Source organism: Dermatophagoides farinae, chromosome 1 (genome assembly GCF_024713945.1).
Source record: "Dermatophagoides farinae isolate YC_2012a chromosome 1, ASM2471394v1, whole genome shotgun sequence".
Lineage (NCBI taxonomy): Eukaryota > Metazoa > Arthropoda > Arachnida > Sarcoptiformes > Pyroglyphidae > Dermatophagoides > Dermatophagoides farinae.
In genome coordinates, this window is record NC_134677.1 from 4,950,179 (window position 1) to 4,971,910 (window position 21,732).

Consider the following 21,732-nt stretch of genomic DNA (forward strand, 5'->3'; position numbering starts at 1 on the left):
TTCTACTTCATTGTTTCAAAATCAATAAACTCAAGCAGGCAAGTAAATTCCAGTTTTTTTTGGTGATAATTCTATAAACAAATGGTCAGTTCGAATAATCCTGGTTGGCAAGCCGTCTAGAAAAATAGAGAGAAAGAAAAGAAAAGAAAAAAAATCAATGAGAAACCGATTGACTATTGAATAACTATAGTTGGAAATTATTTCATTATTTAATCGAGAATAATCATTATTGCCTAAGAAATGGGTTTCAGTTGTGATAATTATTCCGGCTGGTAGTGTTCATTCACAATAAAATTCCATGCTCGCTAATGAAGGTTCAAATATTTGTGTGTGTGTGTATGTATGTTGGATTCTAGTTTGATCCATGGATTTTAATGCCGAAGCGAATAAATACGATAAATTACTTGTGTATGTAGCATTTGTTGATGATGGCTCAAGATGACTCGTTTTCTTTATACATTTAAATTGAATTGTTCGATTGCTCGAATGCAAATCATTGAGTTGTAAAAAAAATTTTTTTTGGCTCCTTCAGAATCCCGTGTATCACAATACACTCATTCGGCTTGAACAAACAAACAAATGGATTCATATGACATGATCATGGCGTCGTTTCACAATTTTATTTTGTCGCTTGATTTCAATGATTTTCTTTCTACATGACTACAACAACAGCCACAATCATAATCAAAAAAAGCCGAGCTAAATGATGAGCAAATATAGGCAACCAGCCAGGCAAATGAAGATTTATTCTCTTATTGTTGATAATGATAATGACTTATTCTATCTTTCTCTGTGTCTCCTATTCTTTACTACTTAGGCATACGAGATCGGTCCTTTTTTGTCAACCGGGTTAATGTTGTAACATCATACATATTAGCAAAGAAACAAAACAGAAAAAAACAAAATGAAAACATGAAATCAGCAACAACCATCATATAAATGTATAAGACTTGCATGTTAGCCATAGTGGGCGGAATTTTTTCGCGGTTGAAACAAATGACTGCTTGCTTGTCTTTTTTTTCATAGGTTCCATTCGTTTCTGGTTTGGCTAGCTAGCTGCTTTAACCATGATTTCAAGTGGAAATTTAAATTGCCTTCTCTCTCTCTCTCTCTCTCAATGTTTTTCTGTTACATGACGTTTGTGATTATTCTGTCCATTTGTTTATTTGGAACCCATGACTAGCATACACACATTTACCACATCGAAAGCTATCATGATAATCATTGTACGTCATATATCGACTCATAATGATGATGATCGCTCTATCTAAGGTTTTGGCCTCTATGCAGAAAAAAATCATAAAGGCAAAAGTTTTTTTCAATTTACAAACGAAAAACTTTGTTCGTCCATTTAATCATTTTGGTGAACTAAATAAAATTTGGAAATAATGTTTCCCATTGTTGCTACCCTCTTTGGGATACACACACCCTGATCATATGTATGTTCGAATTGGACATACGGATCGATAGAATAGACACACGCTGAGCTTGTGAATATCGATCCAATGAATAGTTTCCGTGATGATCCAGTTAGCTATGATTTTAAAATGTACATTCTAACTTTCTGATTTTTTTCCTTTTTTAAATATAGGAATGCATCACAAATATGAATGCGACATTGAAATCAATCTCTGCTTCTCCAATCCATGTCAAAATGGTGGTCAATGTGTTCGAAAAGAAGGTGGTTATTACTGTGATTGTAGCGATAATTTTGCAGGCATAAATTGTGAAATTAATGTTTGGACTGATATTTGCCGAACGAACTTATGTCGTGGTCGATCCAAATGTGTTTCACCAGCACCATCGATGCTTTTAGAATCATCAACAAATTTATTAGAACAAGATACAAAATCACCTCTTGACTCATCCATAACTAGTAATTCATCATCATCTGCTAATATTCGAGCAATAACAACTGTCCAGCCGCAACAACAAGAAATGGTTATCTGTACGGATTGTGTACAATCCGAATGGAGCACACCATTCTGTGAGCTACGGTCACGTTCATTTGTAACCGGATCATATCTTATATTTTCGGCACTCAAACAACGTTATCGATTAAATCTCAAACTTCGGTTTGCCACACGTCAGCCCAATGGCTTATTATTATACAATGGTCGCTACAATGAACTCCATGATTTCATCGGTTTGGAGTTAATCGATGGACGAGTTTATTTTTCTTTCTCGTTAGGCGGTGTCAATCGAGCTCAAGTTTCCGTAGGGCATCGTTTGAATGATGGCCAATGGCATCACGTGCAACTTAACTATGTAAATCATACGGCTACATTGATATTAGATAACTGTGATGAAGCTTTACTTACTGCCGTCGATCGTTATGATCTAGGGCCAGAATTTGCCTGTGCTAATCGTACCACTTTAATTCTTGAATCACGATGTTCAGATCGAATGCAAACCTGTTTCAGATTCCTTGATCTTACTGGACCGCTTCAGATTGGTGGACTTCCCCCATTACCAACAGAGTTTCAAGTTGAAAACACTGATTTTAACGGTTGTATATCTGATCTTCGTATCGATCATAATCTTGTTGATTTTGATAGCTACGTGGCAAATAACGGAACGATAATTGGCTGTCCGTCAAAAAAAAGTTTTTGCAATACCAATTCCTGTAATGGACGAGGTCAATGTGAAGATGCATGGAATGGATACGTCTGTCGTTGTGAAAACGGTTACACTGGTCAAGATTGCTTGATATTGACAGATACAGTCAGACATTTTAAAGGCAATGGATTCTTGTCATTCACTCCGAATCTTCAGCCATTAGCTTATCCTTGGTTGGTTAGCTTCGATATGCATACTTCTGCTCGTAATGCTATTATTGTTGCCATACAATTGGGTCAAAGCAGCATGGTACGGTTTGAAGTCATTGGTGGCAAATTGTCTTACGGTGTCGATGATCGAACGCCGATTGTAATCGAAGATATGGATATCAACGACGGGAAATGGCATCATGTTGAAGCACGCTGGATGGCTATCGGTATCACATTGAGTGTGGATTATGGTCAATACACTAAACGAACACGGCTAGATGGAGCAGAGATATTGGGTCTTTACATAGCCAAAGTAACTGTTGGTGGTCATGATACACCGGATGAAATTACTGAAGCCTACACGTATCGTTCACAAGCGCCAGCATTCATTGGTTGCATTCAATCATTGGATGTAGGCAATTCGAAAGAGTCATGGCTACGGCCAACTTTAGAAGATAATGTGTTCGTGGGGTGTCCAACTCCTTCTTCGAGCGGCAATGAACAATGCAAATCGGATCCTTGTCCATCGAACAGCGATTGTATTGTTAAGGGTATAAATGATCATGAATGTCGTTGTCATATTGGTTTTATGGGGAAAAACTGTATGCCCATTTGTGAATTGAATCCATGTTCTTATGGGTCAACTTGTGTAACAGCTAACAACACATATGGCTATCGCTGCCTTTGTGATCGTTTTCATTCTGGCTTCTATTGTGAAGATCTTCTACCGGAAACTTGTCCAGTAGATTGGTGGGGTTCGCCTATTTGTGGTCCTTGTAATTGCGACGCTACCAAAGGTTATGATGCTAATTGTAATAAGACGACAGGAGAATGTTTTTGTCAACCTAATCGTTTTCAACCAAACGGTTCTGATGAATGTTTTTTATGTGATTGCTATACCACTGGTTCTTACACGAATAGATGTGATCGTCAGACTGGCCAGTGTCAGTGTCGATTAGGCGTAATCGGGCGTCGTTGCGATAAATGTCCATCTCCATTTGCCGAAGTTACAAATCGAGGTTGTGAAGTAATTTATGATGCTTGCCCCCGAGCTTTCTCCGATGGAATATGGTGGGAGCGTACTCCATTCGGATCTAAATCAACCAGGCGCTGTCCGCCTTTTTCTACCGGTATGGCTCACCGTTTTTGTCGGCAAGGAGATGGTTGGCTAAAGCCTGATCTTTTCGAATGCCTTTCGGACCCTTTCCTTGATCTACAAGAACAATGGAAGATTATTACTGATTCTGATTCTCAACAAAATGGCAGCATAGTCCTCATAAACACTCAGCATTCTATCCGTCTGGTTAATGATCTACGAACAGCCATCAACGTAACGGATTCATTCTACGATGGTGATGTGCATCTCGTTTTCCGTTTGGTTCGTCGGCTAATTCAGAATGAATTGTATCAAACAGGCTTAAACTTGACTCATAAACAAGATCGTCATTTTCTTCGTAATCTATGCGAATCTACCAGTGCCATATTGGATCCTCGTTACTCCACCGTTTGGGAACGTATCGCTGACATTGATGTTGGCCCTGAACAGCTTTTGAAATTGTTTAATCAATATGCCGAAGTGTTGATCAATAACCAACGTGATACGTTTACCGAGCCATTTGAAATTGCCACCAAATGGCTAGTATTTGGTTTGGACACGGTTGCCACCCACGAACTTTGGGATTTATCCAGCTCATTTCAGCTGCAACAAAATCGTTTTGGTTCACATGACCATAAACCATTATCGGTCCGTCATTCCGAGCCATCACCATCGAATTCGACTTCGTCCATATATCTGGATTTCAGCTTACCTCCAGATCCGTTAATCACATCAAACACTGATAGAGAAGACGATAACCCCCTAGGTCAATCGAATCCATCAGTAGTCATACCCAAATATAACAACTATCCATTACGAAAACACAACATTGACGATATAACCAAAGCTATTATACCGTTGAAAATATTAAATGTCCAATCATTTGACGAATTACGATCGTCCTCACCATCATCGTCAGCATCTACATCGCCAACCTCATTATTCAAGCCACAACAGCAACAAAATTCATTGATTGGCTATACAATATTCACATCAATGGCTCAATTCTTGCCCAGCAATACAGATTCAACTGTCAGGTAAGCCATAATATGATTTCTTGTTTTCTGATCTTTTCATCAATTATTCTTGTTTATGTTTCAAAGGCAACGTTTTTCGAATCCAATCAAAGCTAATACTCCGATAGTCATTTTGACAATAAAACCATTTAATAGTTCAGCTCAAAAATTCTTGACTAAATCTTTACATCCAAAGATCCGATTCCGTTTCCGAATGTTAGCCCGAGAAGGTCGATCAAGTCCTCAATGTGTATATTGGGCATTTCCCACATCTACATCGGTTGCCACATCCGGTGTATCGAATCGTCGTTCATCGAGTCGTGGACGTTGGTCTTCAAAAGGATGTGAGCTGAAAGGTTTTTATCCTCCTCAACGATTTCGTACATCTTACGATTACATCAATTGTTCATGTGATCGAGCGTTCGGTGTGGCTGTTCTAATGGATGTATCCGGTGATGAGGTAAGTGTTCAATTAGTGATAGGACTAATTATATTAATATCATGAATGATATTCAAACAGTTCTACTACGAGGAATCCATGGCGCAAATAGCTACATCGTATACGTTGACTATAACTTCGTTAGTTTTGCTGGCATTAACATTAATCATTCTGTCTTTGGTTCGAGGACTTGATACGAATTCAAATTCAATACATAAGAATATTGTTTTTTGCTTGTTCATGACCGAATCGATGTTCTTGTTGGCCGTTCGTAATCGTACCTCATTGGTCCAGATGGAATCCTCATGCAAATTAGTTGCCATATTTTTACATTACTCATTTCAATGTCTCTTCACATGGATGCTCATCGAAAGCATACATCTTTACCGTATGTTGACCGAAATTCGTGATATCAATCGTGGCCCTATGCGTTTCTATTACTTTGTTGGCTATGGTGTTGCAGCTATTATTGTCGCCTTATCAGTGGGTGTTCGTGCCGACCAATATGGCAATCATCTTTTGTAAGTCCAGTAATTTTCCTAAAACTCGAATAATGATTGATTCTCTTTTACAGCTGCTTCATATCGATCTATGAGGGTGTTATATGGGGCCTAGTAACTCCATTATGTCTAATCATAATTGTAAGTCATTGCTGGCTTTTGTATCATATTTTCCATTTTGTTTCATTTTACTCATGATCAATGCCGAAAACAAATGAAAATAATTCAAGCAACAATGCGACCTTTTCTTTTGTCAAATTTAATCTCACATTTAATATGCATCCATTTCATTTCCTTTTCCCTTATATTAAACCCACTTGAAATATTTATTCTCTTTACAATGTCATTAGACTGCTTCAAAAGTCAAGAAAAATTGATAACAATAGGCCTAAATTATGTGGCCACATGGCGCGCATCAATAAGACTACTACTGGCTTTTATAATGGTCGCTCATTTTGAAATATATTCAGGCCCAAAGTGTCATCACATGTGTGATTATCATCGCAGTCGTTAGTTTTCTCACAGCAGCAGCAGTCTCCTTAATGAACTTTCATAACATTCCAGTATAGATTTAAACAGACTGGTTCGAGATAATTAGATTAGTTGCTATTATTCTCTACACCACTTGCCACATCTTAATCACCATCTTCATCATTGATCAAATCTAATTTCTAATTTTGTCGGCTTTTTATGAGAAACAAACAAACTTACTTTTCTAATGTCATATCACTTAGCATCTAGTTGATGTTGCTTACTAATATTCGTTTTTTTCGTCTATAGGTGAATTTGTTCGTATTCATGTTGGCCATACAAGCATCCGCTCAATTCAAGGCAAGCGTCTGTGATTATGGAAATTTACGTACACTTTTGTGGCTATCGATTGTATTGGTACCATTATTGGTTGCTCTTTGGATACTTGCCCTGTTATCCATCAATGATACCATCGATGAACTTCATCATGGCTATTCCTTGATGACATTGATATGTGCATTGTACATATTCATTGCATATTGTCTAGCTAATCGACGTGTCCGGTTCAGTTTGAATTCTGATTGGTGGCAATCGCTTGCGACCAGTCGAGCGCGACCTTGTATAAACGGTTCAGACGAAAGTTTCTCAGCTACTAGAACTTCGGTAACCAGTCGTAATGGACAAGGTGGTTATTATCATTCGGGTTCTACATTCGATGTATACGGCCTCAATCAACCTAGCCATGGCCAATCTATCGATCAACCTATAGATTCATCGCAAATGGCCGCTGTTATCTCGAGTTCATCGACTACCAGCAGATCTACATTGACTAAAGGTTCAACAGGAATAGTCGAACCCACCGATGATGGTTCGAATGATCTCGGAGATGGAACAGACGATGGTTATCGTTATCATCGACATCATCATGGACATGGCCATCATCACCATCACCGAAACCATCATCATCACAAATGTCGCCGTCGCCATCATCATGGTCGATCGAAACATTCACGGTCACGATCGGAAACCGTCGAAGGATCAAGTGATGACCTTTCTTATGATTATTCCATGGAATTGGCATCTAGTCATACCTCTGATGATGATGATAATGATAACCAGAATGGTGATCATGTCATGCAATCGCACAACGCAGATCAAACGACCACCGATCTGATGCAACATCATCAACAGAATCAGATCAATCAATTAATACAAGAACAACAACAACATACTCCGACTGGTGGTGGTGGTGGTATCTATAACACCAATGCGATGAATATAATATCTGAACCATCAAGTGACCTATCATCCAGTGCGCCCACTGTAATCTATGGTCAACACGCGGCAAATAACCGGTCATCACCTGCCGCATATGTCGGTGTAGCAAAAGCAACTCCAGTCATATTGAAACAAACGGATGATGGACAACAAGCTCATTTGATTACAACTTCACTGATCGCTGCTGGCCGATCCAATCTAATGGCCATGACTGCCGGTCTGAATAGCGGTGGTGATCAACCGGTTTCACCTATCTATGGACATCATTCGATCTCAGTACAACCCACAGAGCATATTTATTCATATGCGAGAAAATCCAATCAACCGGAACAACCATCACATTATTCAACGTTAGGACCAGCGACTGCTTCTGTAAATCCAGTTATCAAACCAATGGACGATGTTGGTTTACCACCAGTATCTGGTACAACATATCGTCCACATTATCAATCGATCAAAGAGAATCCATTAAAATCAGCTACGTGGTCTCACGTTAGACTATTGCAGCCATCATCACCAGTCTCAAAAACGACTGAAGAAACTGCTGTCAATTCAACGCCAATGACTAATGACATTTAACTCCATGTGTTAATAAGTAATAATATAATTAATTAATATTTTCACTGTAATTATCATTTTTATGTTGTAGCTATTCAAAGTTCATTGTAATTTTTTTTCTGACCATTTTTACCTCGTTACATTTGTAATAATAGAATAAAAATATTAATTAATAAAAAAGATTTGTAAAATGTGAAAAAATCGTTTATTCAAATATAAAATTAATGAAGATTCATTATATATTGAAATTAAATTCATAGGCCAACAATTGACCATGGTCATATGATGAAAAATAATGAAATTACGTATACAAAAATGATCAACTTTTGATGGCATCCACCCTAAGAATGACAATTGCGATTGAGTAATAGTGTATATGTCAGATTGTTTATGCTTACCGATATGCACCAACTACAACGGCATGATCACGCTCATATGGTTCTAATGTTACTTGTTCCAAAGGTTTAACACGTTCTTGTTGAAGCTTTTTTACTTCTTGGGCAAATACAGCCTCGGCAGGAGCAGTAGAATCGATGCAGTTTGCCTATCAAATCATAAAAAGGTTATTCAGAAATAAACTGGTTATATATGTGTGAAAGATACACACCTTAATTGAAACGACAACATGACCTCCGATCTTGAGAAAATATTGGGCATTTAAAAGTACGATCCTAGCCTGATCAGGTTGAGCCACATCGGCGAATATGGTATCCACCATCGAAATTAACATACGGTATTTATGTGGATGACGCGCGTCTTCGATTATCGGTACTATGTTCGAGCGTTTCTGCGCCACAGTCAATAAGTCACGTCCAGAGCGATGTGAAAATTCTACAGCATAAACTCGACCTTCTGGTCCAACAATATCGGATACGTGCGATACGGTAGTACCAGATGCAGCGCCTAAGTAAAGCACTTTAGAACCAGGCTTTATATGGATGTCTTCGACGCCGCCCAAAATCGATGCACCCAATTTCGAACGGAATGGATTCCATACACGGTATTCGATTTTTTGTCCATTTTCTACGTCGACCGATATTCGTTTTTCGCCATATACCGATTCTCCGGGAACTAAATTTTTAGTGACCAAAGCGTCTTCTTTGCCACGAGCAACAAAAATGCCTGCTAACCGTTGATGAGGCTCAATGATTGCTTTTCTGCCACCTTTCATGCCACCAGGAGCGCCACGGCCGCCACCACGACCACCACCTCTTCCGCCCCGCTGGCCAAATCCACCGCGACCACCACCACCACCCCCTCGACCGGGACTTTTTCCAAAACCTCCACGTCCTCCTCCTCGATCACCAAACCTTCCGCCACCACGATTACCTCTGTAAATGGCTAATTTAACAAGATATTGGATTGATATCTTTTAAACTTACCCGAACTTGTTTCCATTGGGTGTACCTCCAAATTTGCCACCGCCACGATTCCCACCGAATCCTCCACGACTTCCTCCCCTCCCACTACCACGAAATCCCCCACCTCTGGGTGCACCAAAACCTAAACATTTAACATCACAATTACAATAAATATAATATAAATAAATTACATTGTCATTGTCATACTTAATTACACACACATACCCATGTTAATGAAAGAAAAAATATCTGGAACAATGAATAAATTGAAAAGAAAAATACTCCAATACGATTACAGATCTGATGTAATCACGTTTGATTTTTTGAAAAAAGTTTAGCCGCTTAATTGACTTCAAGCTTGAATTTTTAGATCTGTCGAGTGAAAACACGTGCATTCGAGAATATGGACACTGAAGAACGCCCTTCATAGACAATGTATTTGCGAAAATTTTGTCCATACAATACTTGATATAGCTAAACAAAGAAAAAAGTATTTTCAGGTAAATCTTTGATTTTACATCTTTCTACAACCGTTATTTTGTGACAGTATGGCTATCAATCTGTTATCGACGACGCTTGGCCAATCAGCAGCATTAAGCGACAAGCCTAAACACAATTTTTGCGAAGATGATGAATACATTTTAAACGGGATTCGTTTCATGAATTTTCGTATGTTGTCATCGGATGAGATTCAACGGCATTCTGTGGTGAAGGTAGCCAATACATTCCTTTACGATGGGCTAACAAATAATCCTTCCAAGTTTGGCCTACTTGATCGAAGGCTAGGTGAGTACAATGATGTTACCAAACGATTGTAATTGTTGAATTCTCTATTGATCCTTGTGACCACAGGTGTTGGAACCAAAACTGTTAGATGTGAAACTTGTAATCGTGATTATAATGCTTGTGTTGGTCATTTTGGATGCATAGAATTGGCTTATCCTGTTTACCATGTTGGCTTCTTCAACTACACTGTCCAACTATTACAATGCATCTGCAAGCGTTGTGCCCGGGTATTGTTGCCTAATGAATCTCGGCCAAAGTATCTGCTTAGTATCAGCGAAGACATGAATCCTTTGGCTAAAAAAGCCTTACACAAAAAGATCGTTGCTCATTGTAAAAAAATCAAAATTTGTCCACATTGTCATTTTGAGAACGGACAGATCAAAAAATTCCCTTTCATGAAAATATTCCACCTTATAAAAGCCAAAGAAACGGAATTATTGAGTTCATTATTCTATGGTGAAGAGATGAGTAGTAAGACTGATCGCAATAATAAGATTTCCGTTGATGAAGTAGAAAATTATTTGGGAAATTCTTTTGAATTTCTTACCCCACATAATGTGCTTAAACTATTTGAAAAAATTCCCAAGTCAGATTATCTCTTTTTGTTACTTTTGGACAATTCGCCTATGGATCTAATATGTACACATCTACCGGTACCGCCATGCATTATTAGGCCATCAGCTCATAATAACACCGGATTGAGATCGGTCGAAGATGAATTAACCATGAAATTGAATGAAATATTAATTGCAAATGAAGCGCTTAAAAAGCGAATTCAAGATGGTACCGTCTTTATCAAAATGATTGACGCTTGGGATTTTCTTCAAGTACTAGTCTCTGTTTATATTAATTCGGATGTTCGTAATTTACCTCCTCAACACAATTCGGTAGCTTCCGGACAAGGTATCGCACAACGTCTCAAAGGCAAAGAAGGCCGATTTCGTGCAAATCTAAGCGGCAAACGTGTCAACTATTCAGCTCGTACTGTTATATCCCCAGATCCAAATTTAGCCATCGATGAGGTGGGCATACCCTTGAAGATAGCCACTCATATGACTTTCCCTGTAGTGGTCACTCCATTTAACAAGAAATATTTGCAGCACCTAGTTTTGAATGGTCCTAACCAACATCCTGGTGCAATCTTCATATTGAATGAACATCGAAAAGTACATCTAAATTATGTAGATCGGAAGCATTTTGCAAGTAAGCTCCAATATGGTGATATCGTTCTCCGACACATGATAAACGGTGATTATGTTTTGTTCAATCGACAACCATCACTCCATCGTCTATCAATCATGTGTCATCGTGTTCGTATACATCCAGATCAAACATTCAAATTTAACGAATGTGTTTGTTCGCCTTATAACGCCGATTTCGATGGCGACGAGATGAATGTTCATTTTATGCAGACGGAAGAAGCAAAGGCTGAGGCTGCCACCTTAATGCAATCCAAGTTTAACCTTATTTCACCTAGAAATGGTGAACCAGTCATTTCACCAATTCAGGATTTTATCACATCTATCTATTTGATGACTAAACGTGATACATTTTACAGTCGGCCCGAATTCTACCAATTGCTTGGCATGCTTTTGGGTCATAATGATTGCCGTAGGAAAATTTGTTTACCCAAACCGGCCATTATCAAACCGGTACCATTGTGGACTGGTAAACAAATAGTTAGCATGATTCTTAAGCCATTCGAAGACTGTGATTGTCGTTTAAATCTTAGATTCAAGGCTAAAGCATATAGCTCTGATGAGGAATTTTGCATCAACGAAGGATGTATGACTTAAGTTTGTACTTTATGTGTTAAGCCAATGCTTAAATGTTGTTTTATTACAGATATATGGATTCGCAATTCTGAGCTTATTTGCGGAACATTGGATAAATCGGTGATTGGTGGCGGTTCAAAAAAGAACATTTTCTATCTTATTCTCAAGGAATACAAACCAAGTGATTCAATCGACACTATGCTCAGGCTGTGTCGTGTATCCAGCTTTTACATAAGTATGTTGTTAACATATGTGAACTATAATTGATTGATTTTTTTTGTCATTCATAGCAAATCATGGATTCTCGATCGGCATCGATGATGTGACACCAACACGTGCTTTGATTGAACAGAAAGAGATGCTCGTTTCAAAAGGCTACACCAATGTCAAAACCTACATTGATCGATTCAATCGTGGCATATTAAATCCGATTACCGGTTTGACTCATGAACAGACACTTGAATCATTGATTCTCAAAGAACTGTCCGAAATTCGTGATCATGCTGGCAAAGCTTGCATCAAACAATTAAGTCATCGAAATTCTCCTCTGGTCATGGCAAATTGTGGCTCGAAAGGTTCATACATAAACATCTCGCAGATGGCCGTTTGCGTTGGCCAACAATCGATTCGTAACCAACGAGTACCCGAAGGTTTCAACAAGCGTGTTCTTCCTCATTTCAATTTCTCCGATCGTTCACCAGAAGCACGCGGATTTGTTGCCAATTCGTTTTATTCGGGACTAAATCCTTTCGAGTTCTTTTTTCATGCGATGGCTGGCCGTGAAGGATTGCTTGATACGGCGGTTAAAACGGCCGAAACTGGTTACATGCAACGGCGGTTAATTAAAGGCCTTGAAGATTTAGTTGTACATTATGACTACTCTGTACGTAATAGTGATGGCGAAATCATTCAATTTGATTATGGAGATGATTGTCTCGATCCGATCAATATCGAATCTGATGATATGTTTGCTGATTTTGGATATTATTGGAATCACATACTCAGCATCAATTCATATCCACAAGAACCAACACTAAATTGTAATCAGATTCGCTGCTCTGTGCGTGAAATTTTAAAACGTAAAGAATTTAAGGATTCCATACTTTCATTTTATGAGGAAAAAATCCAGACATTTTTCAATGATCAAGTTATTAAACAATTGGAGAGGCTGGAAATTAAAGAACACTTATCTAATATTCAAAACGAGGGACACATTCGAATTTGCTCTGGTCATGTGGAATCATTCTTGCAACGAATTCGTCATAAATTGATGGAATCAAAAATCGATCCAGGCACAGCGATTGGTGCCATATGTGCTCAATCGATTGGGGAACCGACAACGCAGATGACATTAAAAACGTTCCACTTTGCGGGCGTTGCCTCTATGAACATCACTCAAGGTGTGCCTCGTATCACTGAGATTATAAATGCGACAAAAAATCCATCGACGCCGTTCATAAAAGCTCATCTAATTGATCCAACATCGGTTGAGTTGGCTGAAACTGTCAAATTAAAAGTAGAAAATGTCTACTTGGATCAAATTTGTGAGAAAATCTATCAGACCTTTATTGATGGGATATTATGCTATATACTTAAACTAAATCAATTGGTCTACAAACAGGTGAGTGATGATGATATGCTTTGCACTGTTGATCGGAAATAATTTGTTTATGTTATTACAGTTACATTTAAATGAGAGCATGGTTGAAGAGGCGATCAACGCACAACTCAAGCCGGATATTTGCAAGATTATCTTTCCTTATGTAAAAATCTTTCCTAACGTTCGTCGTATGATCTATCTTCCTCGAATGTTCGAAGATGATCTGGCTAAAGTGTTTATATCTGGAAATCGACACGTACAACGTGCTACCATTCACGAAGACGGTGGCAAATATTACATAATGATCGAAGGAAATGGGTTTCTTCATGTTCTCGGGACTGATGGTGTCGATTCTCGGCTTACCAATTCGAATAACATCCACGAGGTTGCTGCTGTGTTGGGCATTGAAGCTGCTCGTGCTACAATAATTAGTGAAATTAAAACGACAATGAAAGGACATGGTATTACGATCGATGAACGGCATCTGATGCTATTGGCCGACACAATGACTGCTTCTGGCCATGTTGTTGGTATGACACGATCTGGCTTCTCAAAGGTGAAAAGTTCCACAATCAAAATGGCATCGGTAAGTGTTTAATGAATTTCGAATAATTAAGCTCGTTCTACTTTCTCTTTATTTTTACACAGTTTGAAAGAACTATTGATAACCTTTATGAAGCATCTTACTATAATAATCGAGATTATCTTCTTGGTGCATCCGAATGCATTATTGTCGGTGCACCTACCAAAATGGGAACGGGATTTTTTGACATTGTACCTGATTTGCGATCATCTTCATTGTCATCAACCATCTCTAAAAGTATTGATTACAAACATCGAAAATCTAGAGTGGATTTATTTGATGGCATAGAGCTTTAAAATAGAACCCCACATACTATGTGATAAGTCAATCCAAAACATTTTTTTGTATATACTGGTATTATTCGAGTAATTTTTTGCATTTCATTTTTAATTAATTTTCTCATTAATAAAGAAAAATTATCCAAACAATAAAATTTAACTAGTTAATAAATCTTGTTTAACAATTAAAGTTTATTTCAGAATCAATCAATATTTTTATGATCCTTTGTTTCTAATGAAGTAATAAATTTTTTTATTTTGTTTCGTTTTCGAACATTATCAATATTCATGAATCTGTTCGAAAATATTACATTCCAAGAATTTTTTTTATTTTGAAATAAAAATCATTTTTTTTATTATGACAGCATCATAATTTGAAATTTAAATGGACAGATAGACATAAAAACATTTCTAAAACTTCCAATTTTGTTCAATAATTTATCAATGAGATCGAATCGAATGAACATTTGAGAAGCTAACCAATACAAAAATAGCCTTGTCTAAAAAAAATTTCACCTCATATTTTTTCGGTCAATGATCATTTATTGATTGGGATCTCATTCTTGTATATGATTCATCTAACATTCAAAATATTCATTATTCTTTTTATTCTTTCTTGAATAATTATATTAAGAAACTTTGTCTTGAATATAAAAACACAACGAAAACCCACGGTCGTTGCTGAAAACTTGGAAAATTTATGATCATGAAGAAATTCGGCCATCAAATACACATTCATATCGATCTAAATCATGACTAAACTTTAAATTAACTCAAAATTTTATTGTGATTTGATTTATTAGAATTAGTGTAAAAAATATTCGTGAAATCATTAGTTTAAAGATGAATGTATTTCAATTCATTCTCTAAAATTGGACGAACTGTTTCATCGACAGCATCGATAATCTGTGCATTGAACAATTTAACAACTCCACTGGTAATAATGTCGATGATATCCTCAATGAATTTGATGTGTTCTGCATCTTTCAATCGGAGATGAATTTTAGAGATTTCATTGATATAAAACGAGTCGAGAGTGATATTTGTGCCAACTTTTAAACCAATATCAAAGTTCATGCTTTCGATATGTGCGACAATTGGAATTGCCGGAATCGACGGGAACGAAGCTATATGGCCAGAAATATCAGCATCTAATACTACTTCTTTAGTAGTGACCAATTCGATGTTGACATTGATAGATCCATCTTTGCTTTCGATCTTACAATTGCCCATTCGTTTTAACGTATCAAAACCTTGAATAACACCTTTGGAAATTTTAAGATGACCACTGATTGGGATTATTCCGATATTTTCAGTAATATCTTGTTCATAATCTTTGTGAAGTTTCATTGGATTTAAAAGTTCCGATTTGAGGAGACCACCCAACATCTGATCAGCGAGATTGTTCATGGCATCTTGCTTTTTATCAGCTTGAATTTTAAGTCAAAAATCATTCAATTGCATATTCTAAATTATTTATTATTTTACTTACCTAAAACTGTTCCAGCGACCAAGCAAAACAAAGCACAAGCATAGACAGATTTCATTTTTTATTGTTTCATATAGTGTTCAATTTTTTCAATCAAATTCATTAACTCGTGGCTTAAGAGATGAAAAAATTTTTCTACTTTTATATAATCCTCTGGAGGTAAAAATCACTCTTGTGATTAAAAAAATCGATTTCACTCTTCCACATGATTATCTCAACTGATCAAAAGGACTCATCCTTGAAAATGCATTTGGTAATCTATCTCTTCTAATTTTCTATATCTTATAAATCGATTGGAAATTTTTTAGATAACATCTCCGATAGTTCCAAACCTCTTTGATAATTGATAAGATTGAAAATTTCTACTTGAGAAGATCAGTCATCAGATCATCATAATAGATCAGATATCCAAAAGTTTTTTGTGCTTGAATTTCAAGGATTTTTTATTTGTCTTTTTCAATTACCGTAATTACGCACCTATAGTACGCGATCACCGTAACGCATAGGTACTATACACAGAGCGGATTATACAGAGGTTCTTTCTACATTTTTGTAAATTTTCAACTATGAAGTTGACATACTGCATTCAGTGCGGCCTATAGGCGCGAAATTACGGTACATTGTTTGACCAGTACAAATTCTCTCAAGTACACTTTGCATTTGTCAATCTAATACACGTAATTCCAGCTTCAATCTTTTCCTATTTGATAATTGGTTTATTTCAACATAATAAAGATGACTAAAATTGGCTTGTTTGATTAATTTTTGATTTTTTATTGGGTTTTTTCGGGAACCCATTCAAATATATAGCGTTTTAGAAATTACTTTTCAACGGATTCAGCAAAAAAAAAATTGTCGGAACTCTAATGTTTTCTTGTCTTACGCATTTCTCACCTTTTCAGTGCATATCATTTAAATTCTTGCACACTCATTCTTTATGATTTACTCACCTACATGGCGAGTATACAAAATTCGTGTTTTTTTTACTGTACATTAATGTTTTTATTTCTTTTCATCCAATGTTTGTATTTAGCACCTTCTTTGATTCAGCGATTTGGTAATATATTCAATTGATTGGAATCTATAACGAACCAAAGAAACAAGATTTAATTTTTTCTGTTTTTTTTTTGTTGATTGTCAATATGCAATTCTATGTAAACGCATAATGTACATTTTGTTTATTCTTAATTGTTGTCTTATCACCGTTTGTAATCAATCCAATTTCAATATTTACTTGTCATATTTTTTGGATTTAATAGTTGTATGTGAACAATGAAATCGATAGTATTTTCCAATAAGCTTGAAATTATGTAAAAATTTTCTATGTATCATCATCATGAAATAATGCTTATCACCTTTTGTTTACCGAATCCTATCCTAATGACGATGTATAGCTGGGTATTGTAATGAGAGATGTTTATAATATACATGTGTGAATACCATATAATGATAATGATGTTGATGGCAATCATAATCCACATTGTAAATTTCACACCTTTTCTTATTTTTTTTTTTTTTTTTTTAGTATGTTTAAGCCATTTAGGGTTGCAAATTTTTTTCGGGGTTTTTTCTCGGTTCATTTTATTTTTCATTGATCTTTCTGTTTGGTGAAAACTGAATTAAAATTCATCATTGTTGATAATAACATCGAGAAAACTATGACAATGACGAATACAGCATATTGATATTGTTTATAGAATGACGTTGACCATCATTCTATTGAAGACGAATCTAAATTTGTTAGCATTATTATTATTATTATTATTGTCGTCGAATGTTTTTGTTGTTGTTTTTTCATCATTTCATTCAAATTACTTTTTTCAATTATGGCATTTAGTGATGGTGAAATTACATTTATACATGTATAAAAAGACTAGTAACCTATCGTGAATATATTTAATCATTGTGACCGTCGTAGTTGACTATCGATGTCGATGGTCGGACAATAATTCCTTAATACACCAATTCATTTATTTAATATATACATTTGTTATCATCTCAAGTCATGTGCAAAATCCGCCATAAATCTATTATTGTATGACACAAGATGCTGAACACAGAAAACCAGGAAATTCAATGTTTATAACAACGACTATTTAAATAGTTTTTTTCAAAGTTAACATCAACGTTGATTTGAAATTTAAAAATATTCACTTTATATTTGGAATTGCTATTACAATATGAAAATGAATTCTCGAAATCTTCATAACATAATTATCTACATGATGATCATCTTGTTTTCTTGTTCTTTTAAAAAATCACTACAGCTTGGAATATTCGACATGTTCGAACTCTATGATGGAGTTCAGTGTTCAATAGAGATTGTACAATTATTTCTTGTTAATTACAATCAACCTATCTGTTGTATTTATTGGAAAGTGAAAAATTTTTTTGAAAAACAAGCCATCTCAAAATGTGATACACCCGAAAATGTTCAAAAATTATTATCCGGTGAAGTGATCAAAGATTACGTAGATTTTTCTCAATTAAATTGTTCACGTTATCCTGAAGATTCTCCAGATTGTGATCGTCTTTGGTCAATCGTTTTAACGGTCCTAATTGGACAGATAGTATTATTTTTCCTATTCTTTTTGGCAACCATTTTTTTAACCTGTTGGTTATGCCGTTTACGAAGATATCGTCAAAATGAAAAATTGATGAAAGCAAAATTAATGATGAACGATATGGAAACAAGTTCATTGACAATTAGTGATCAATTTGAAGATTCTGATTCAGAAATGACGGCAAATCATTCATCAATGCGATATCTAATAGACAGTATTAATCGTAATATTATTACAATTAATGATTATAATCCAATCAAACAACAATATGATAGCGATACGGACGATCGAATAATCATTGCAAACAAGACAATGACAGTGAATATGGCTAATAATTTATTCATTGATGAAAATGACGATGATAAAAAAATTAAGGAAGAAAAAAATATTGAAAATTATCAGACAATCACAGCTGCAGCAAACATTCAAGGAAATGCTTTTATGCCATTCGTATTGAATTCACCATCGCCAGTATACCATTCAACATCGAATGATAATGATATTTATAATAAAGTAAACGATCAAATTAAAAATGATATGGATGATTTTGATGATCCGGCAGCAAAAACAAATAAACAATTCGATTCAATGGAGGATTTCGTTTGAAATTTTTCATTTAATTATATACAAATACTCATCATTGACAATTGACATTTACAGATTTGAATGCTAAAAGCATCATCATTTTGTCTTCCGTTAAATAAATTTTTTTCTTTATTGATCTGTGTTCCATTGAATTTATAAACTAATTTTGCCATGATAAAGTACTAATTATTAAATATTTTATTATAAAAAATTTCAATGTCCCAATCTGTAATTGTAATAATTCTCATCACCAAAATGATGATGGATAAAACTTTCTTTTTTGCAGAACGATTGATGTGAATAAAAGTATTAAAAATTATTTATCAACGAGAATTTAATTCCATCATATTTGTATTGTATGCAATCAACAGCAAATGTTTAATTGTTATTGTGGGTTTTTTTTCAAATTCTTAACGAAAGTATTATAATATTACTGGCTTGCTGTGGCAATTAACTAGATAAATTTAAATTGGTAAAATTTCCAAGAAATAGTTGAGGAAATTTATGGTCAAATCATAAAGTAAATTGAAATAAAATATCATCATTACTTTTTTGGCAATATTTATATATTCAAAATAAATGATGTTGATTGCACACATTGCATTTAAAGCATTCATCATTTTGTTCAATATAATATGTAAAATCAAATGAAGGCCATTTAAAAACAAAATCAAAAAAAAGGATTTCCTCCTGGCATATTCCATATCTTTGAAGGACGATTGTACCAATATTGAAAATCGATTCTATAAAAAAAAGAATCAGATGAAATAATGTAGAGAAAACTTTAAACAGGATAAAAATTAATGTCAAAATATATGCCATGATCACTATGTTCTTGTGAATTTAGTTTAAAATAAAAATTATTGAATTGAAAAAAATTTTCAATAAAATCGTACATGTACTGATTTGATGGTGTAACTAGATTCTTATATCATCTCATATAATCAGCGTGCACGAAATCAATTAATTTCTGTTTTGTTTTCATTACATTTCACAAAATGTTATAATATCATGTAAATTAAAATCATCTTTATATTGTTCATGTAGTTGAAAACGATATTTTCATGATCAAGGTCGTTATCATCGGTGTAGTCGTCGAACGCCATAACAGATAATCATCGGATAAATTGAATTTATTTTAACAAAACAATCATATATGAAAGGATTTTAGCTGAATTATTTAATCAAAATTTTCGGCAACGTATTGTCTTCTTTTTTTTGTATTTATTGTAACTTGTGGATGGCTTTGCAATTAGTTTGCAATGTATCCACAAGTTACAATGACAACTACAATATTTTCGCCAGGTCAGCTGCTTATTGTGATGATCATTTTGATTTTATACTCTTTTAATAAAAATTTACTGTGAATTTTGTTTTTTAAAACAAACCTGGTAAATGAAAAGTTTTATGGGGTGGATTGACAGTAGTGAGTGGAGCCTAGACAAATGTTGCATATGAATTTGGTTGTATGTACGGTTCGTATGAAAATGTTGATTTCGACAGATAAGATGTTTTTGGTTGTAATTGATAATGATAGTATCTTTGTGGAAAATTTCCGGTGGTTTGTTCTATAAAATAAATACTGCCTCCTAGGAATGACGTGGTTGGCTGATGACCATATCCTTGTCCGCCCGTCAATTTTTGTAGAAATGATACCCGATCACCATTTGAAGCGTGGTATTGATGTAATTCAGGTGATTGATTCTTAAGAAAGTTGGTAACCGGTTGAGGATCATGTACCGAATTAGGATCAGTCGCTTTATTGATTAATAATTCAATGATATCATTATTATAAGGAATTGAATTCGAAGATTTGGCATTGGAATGGCTATTCGAAGCCAAAGCGGCATAATCATTTATAGCAGTTTTAGGTCTTTTTTTCGAGTTTTTTATCCGCGGTGAATTTGGACTATCTTTTTCGACCAAAAGTTGTGTAATCGGAGCAATTGCATTGATTTTTGTAACCGTGGTTTCCGGTATCATTCTTGGCTGCGATAATGTCGACATAAATGACAATGTTTGATTTGTCATTGTTTGTGTAGATGGCTTTAAAGAGGTTTGAAATAATAACTGAATCGGAGACCTTTCCCTTGGCAAAATTGTTATGGTTAACGATGGAGATGCCATTTCATTTACCAATGTAATCTGTGGTTGTAAATGCAAAGGCATGTATTGGCCAACAACAATTGTAATTATACATGTTGTTGATATCATTAATAGCAACAATGACGACCGGATCTATTTCATTCATTCAAATCAATAGTGAAGAAAAAAATCAATGATTATCACATAATTATTCATAGAAATTCACCTACATTCATTTCTCATTCAATTAAAAGCCCACAAATAAAGTTATGACAAAGAATTGGAAAAAATATTTATGATTTTTTACATTTATATATGATCAGATAATTCAATGAACTAAACCATATTGCTGATGATGATGATATATACAGTAATGATGATGGCTATGAGCAAACGTACACACAACTTTCGATGGTGAACTTGTTTTTAATTTTCCTCTCATTACGACACCATGATCTTATCGACAATAAATCGTTTATCGTTATTCTTTTTTTGCTGTT

At 35.2% G+C, this 21,732-nt stretch overlaps 5 protein-coding genes across 11 annotated transcripts in view; 2 read left to right on the plus strand and 3 right to left on the minus strand.

Moving 5' to 3' along the window:
* stan (Protocadherin-like wing polarity protein stan) overlaps window positions 1-8,327 on the plus strand; it is a 34,236-nt gene extending 25,909 nt beyond the window's left edge. For all 4 annotated transcript variants that reach the window (XM_075732392.1, XM_047055239.2, XM_075733198.1 and 1 more), the window contains exons 7-11: window positions 1,592-4,901; window positions 4,968-5,340; window positions 5,401-5,840; window positions 5,894-5,960; window positions 6,600-8,327. In XM_075732392.1, the coding sequence (XP_075588507.1) occupies window positions 1,592-4,901; window positions 4,968-5,340; window positions 5,401-5,840; window positions 5,894-5,960; window positions 6,600-8,147 (5,738 nt within the window). In that variant the 3' untranslated portion in view covers window positions 8,148-8,327. The remainder of the gene's footprint in view (window positions 1-1,591; window positions 4,902-4,967; window positions 5,341-5,400; window positions 5,841-5,893; window positions 5,961-6,599) is intronic.
* On the minus strand, window positions 8,309-9,863 carry Fib (rRNA 2'-O-methyltransferase fibrillarin). The gene is made up of 5 exons (XM_047055241.2): window positions 9,713-9,863; window positions 9,509-9,629; window positions 8,734-9,457; window positions 8,525-8,670; window positions 8,309-8,467 (listed from the first exon to the last, which is right to left on the minus strand). The coding sequence occupies exons 1-5, from the start codon at window positions 9,714-9,716 to the stop codon at window positions 8,446-8,448; spliced, it is 1,017 nt and encodes a 338-aa protein (XP_046911197.1). The 5' UTR covers window positions 9,717-9,863; the 3' UTR covers window positions 8,309-8,445.
* Window positions 9,747-14,664, plus strand: Polr3A (RNA polymerase III subunit A). The gene is made up of 6 exons (XM_047055240.2): window positions 9,747-10,273; window positions 10,340-12,058; window positions 12,119-12,283; window positions 12,339-13,669; window positions 13,731-14,234; window positions 14,297-14,664. The coding sequence occupies exons 1-6, from the start codon at window positions 10,036-10,038 to the stop codon at window positions 14,525-14,527; spliced, it is 4,188 nt and encodes a 1,395-aa protein (XP_046911196.1). The 5' UTR covers window positions 9,747-10,035; the 3' UTR covers window positions 14,528-14,664.
* Window positions 14,665-15,271: 607 nt separating this feature from the next.
* Window positions 15,272-16,169, minus strand: LOC124492375 (mite allergen Lep d 7). The gene is made up of 2 exons (XM_047055242.2): window positions 16,002-16,169; window positions 15,272-15,939 (listed from the first exon to the last, which is right to left on the minus strand). Exons 1-2 carry the CDS (start codon window positions 16,054-16,056, stop codon window positions 15,347-15,349), a joined length of 648 nt encoding a protein of 215 aa, XP_046911198.1. The 5' UTR covers window positions 16,057-16,169; the 3' UTR covers window positions 15,272-15,346.
* A 3,568-nt stretch (window positions 16,170-19,737) lies between these two features.
* Window positions 19,738-21,598, minus strand: LOC124492541 (uncharacterized). Of its 4 annotated transcripts, none has more exons than XM_047055459.2 (3): window positions 21,463-21,593; window positions 20,536-21,385; window positions 19,738-19,890 (listed from the first exon to the last, which is right to left on the minus strand). In XM_047055459.2, the coding sequence occupies exons 1-2, from the start codon at window positions 21,466-21,468 to the stop codon at window positions 20,585-20,587; spliced, it is 807 nt and encodes a 268-aa protein (XP_046911415.1). In that variant the 5' UTR covers window positions 21,469-21,593; the 3' UTR covers window positions 19,738-19,890; window positions 20,536-20,584. The 4 variants fall into 4 exon arrangements, with proteins under 4 accessions (XP_046911415.1, XP_075591430.1, XP_046911414.1 ...); XM_075735315.1 differs by lacking the exon at window positions 19,738-19,890 and having other exon boundaries at window positions 20,121-20,994; window positions 21,085-21,385; window positions 21,463-21,598; XM_047055458.2 differs by lacking the exon at window positions 19,738-19,890 and adding an exon at window positions 20,121-20,457.
* Between the last annotated feature and the right edge of the window lie 134 nt (window positions 21,599-21,732).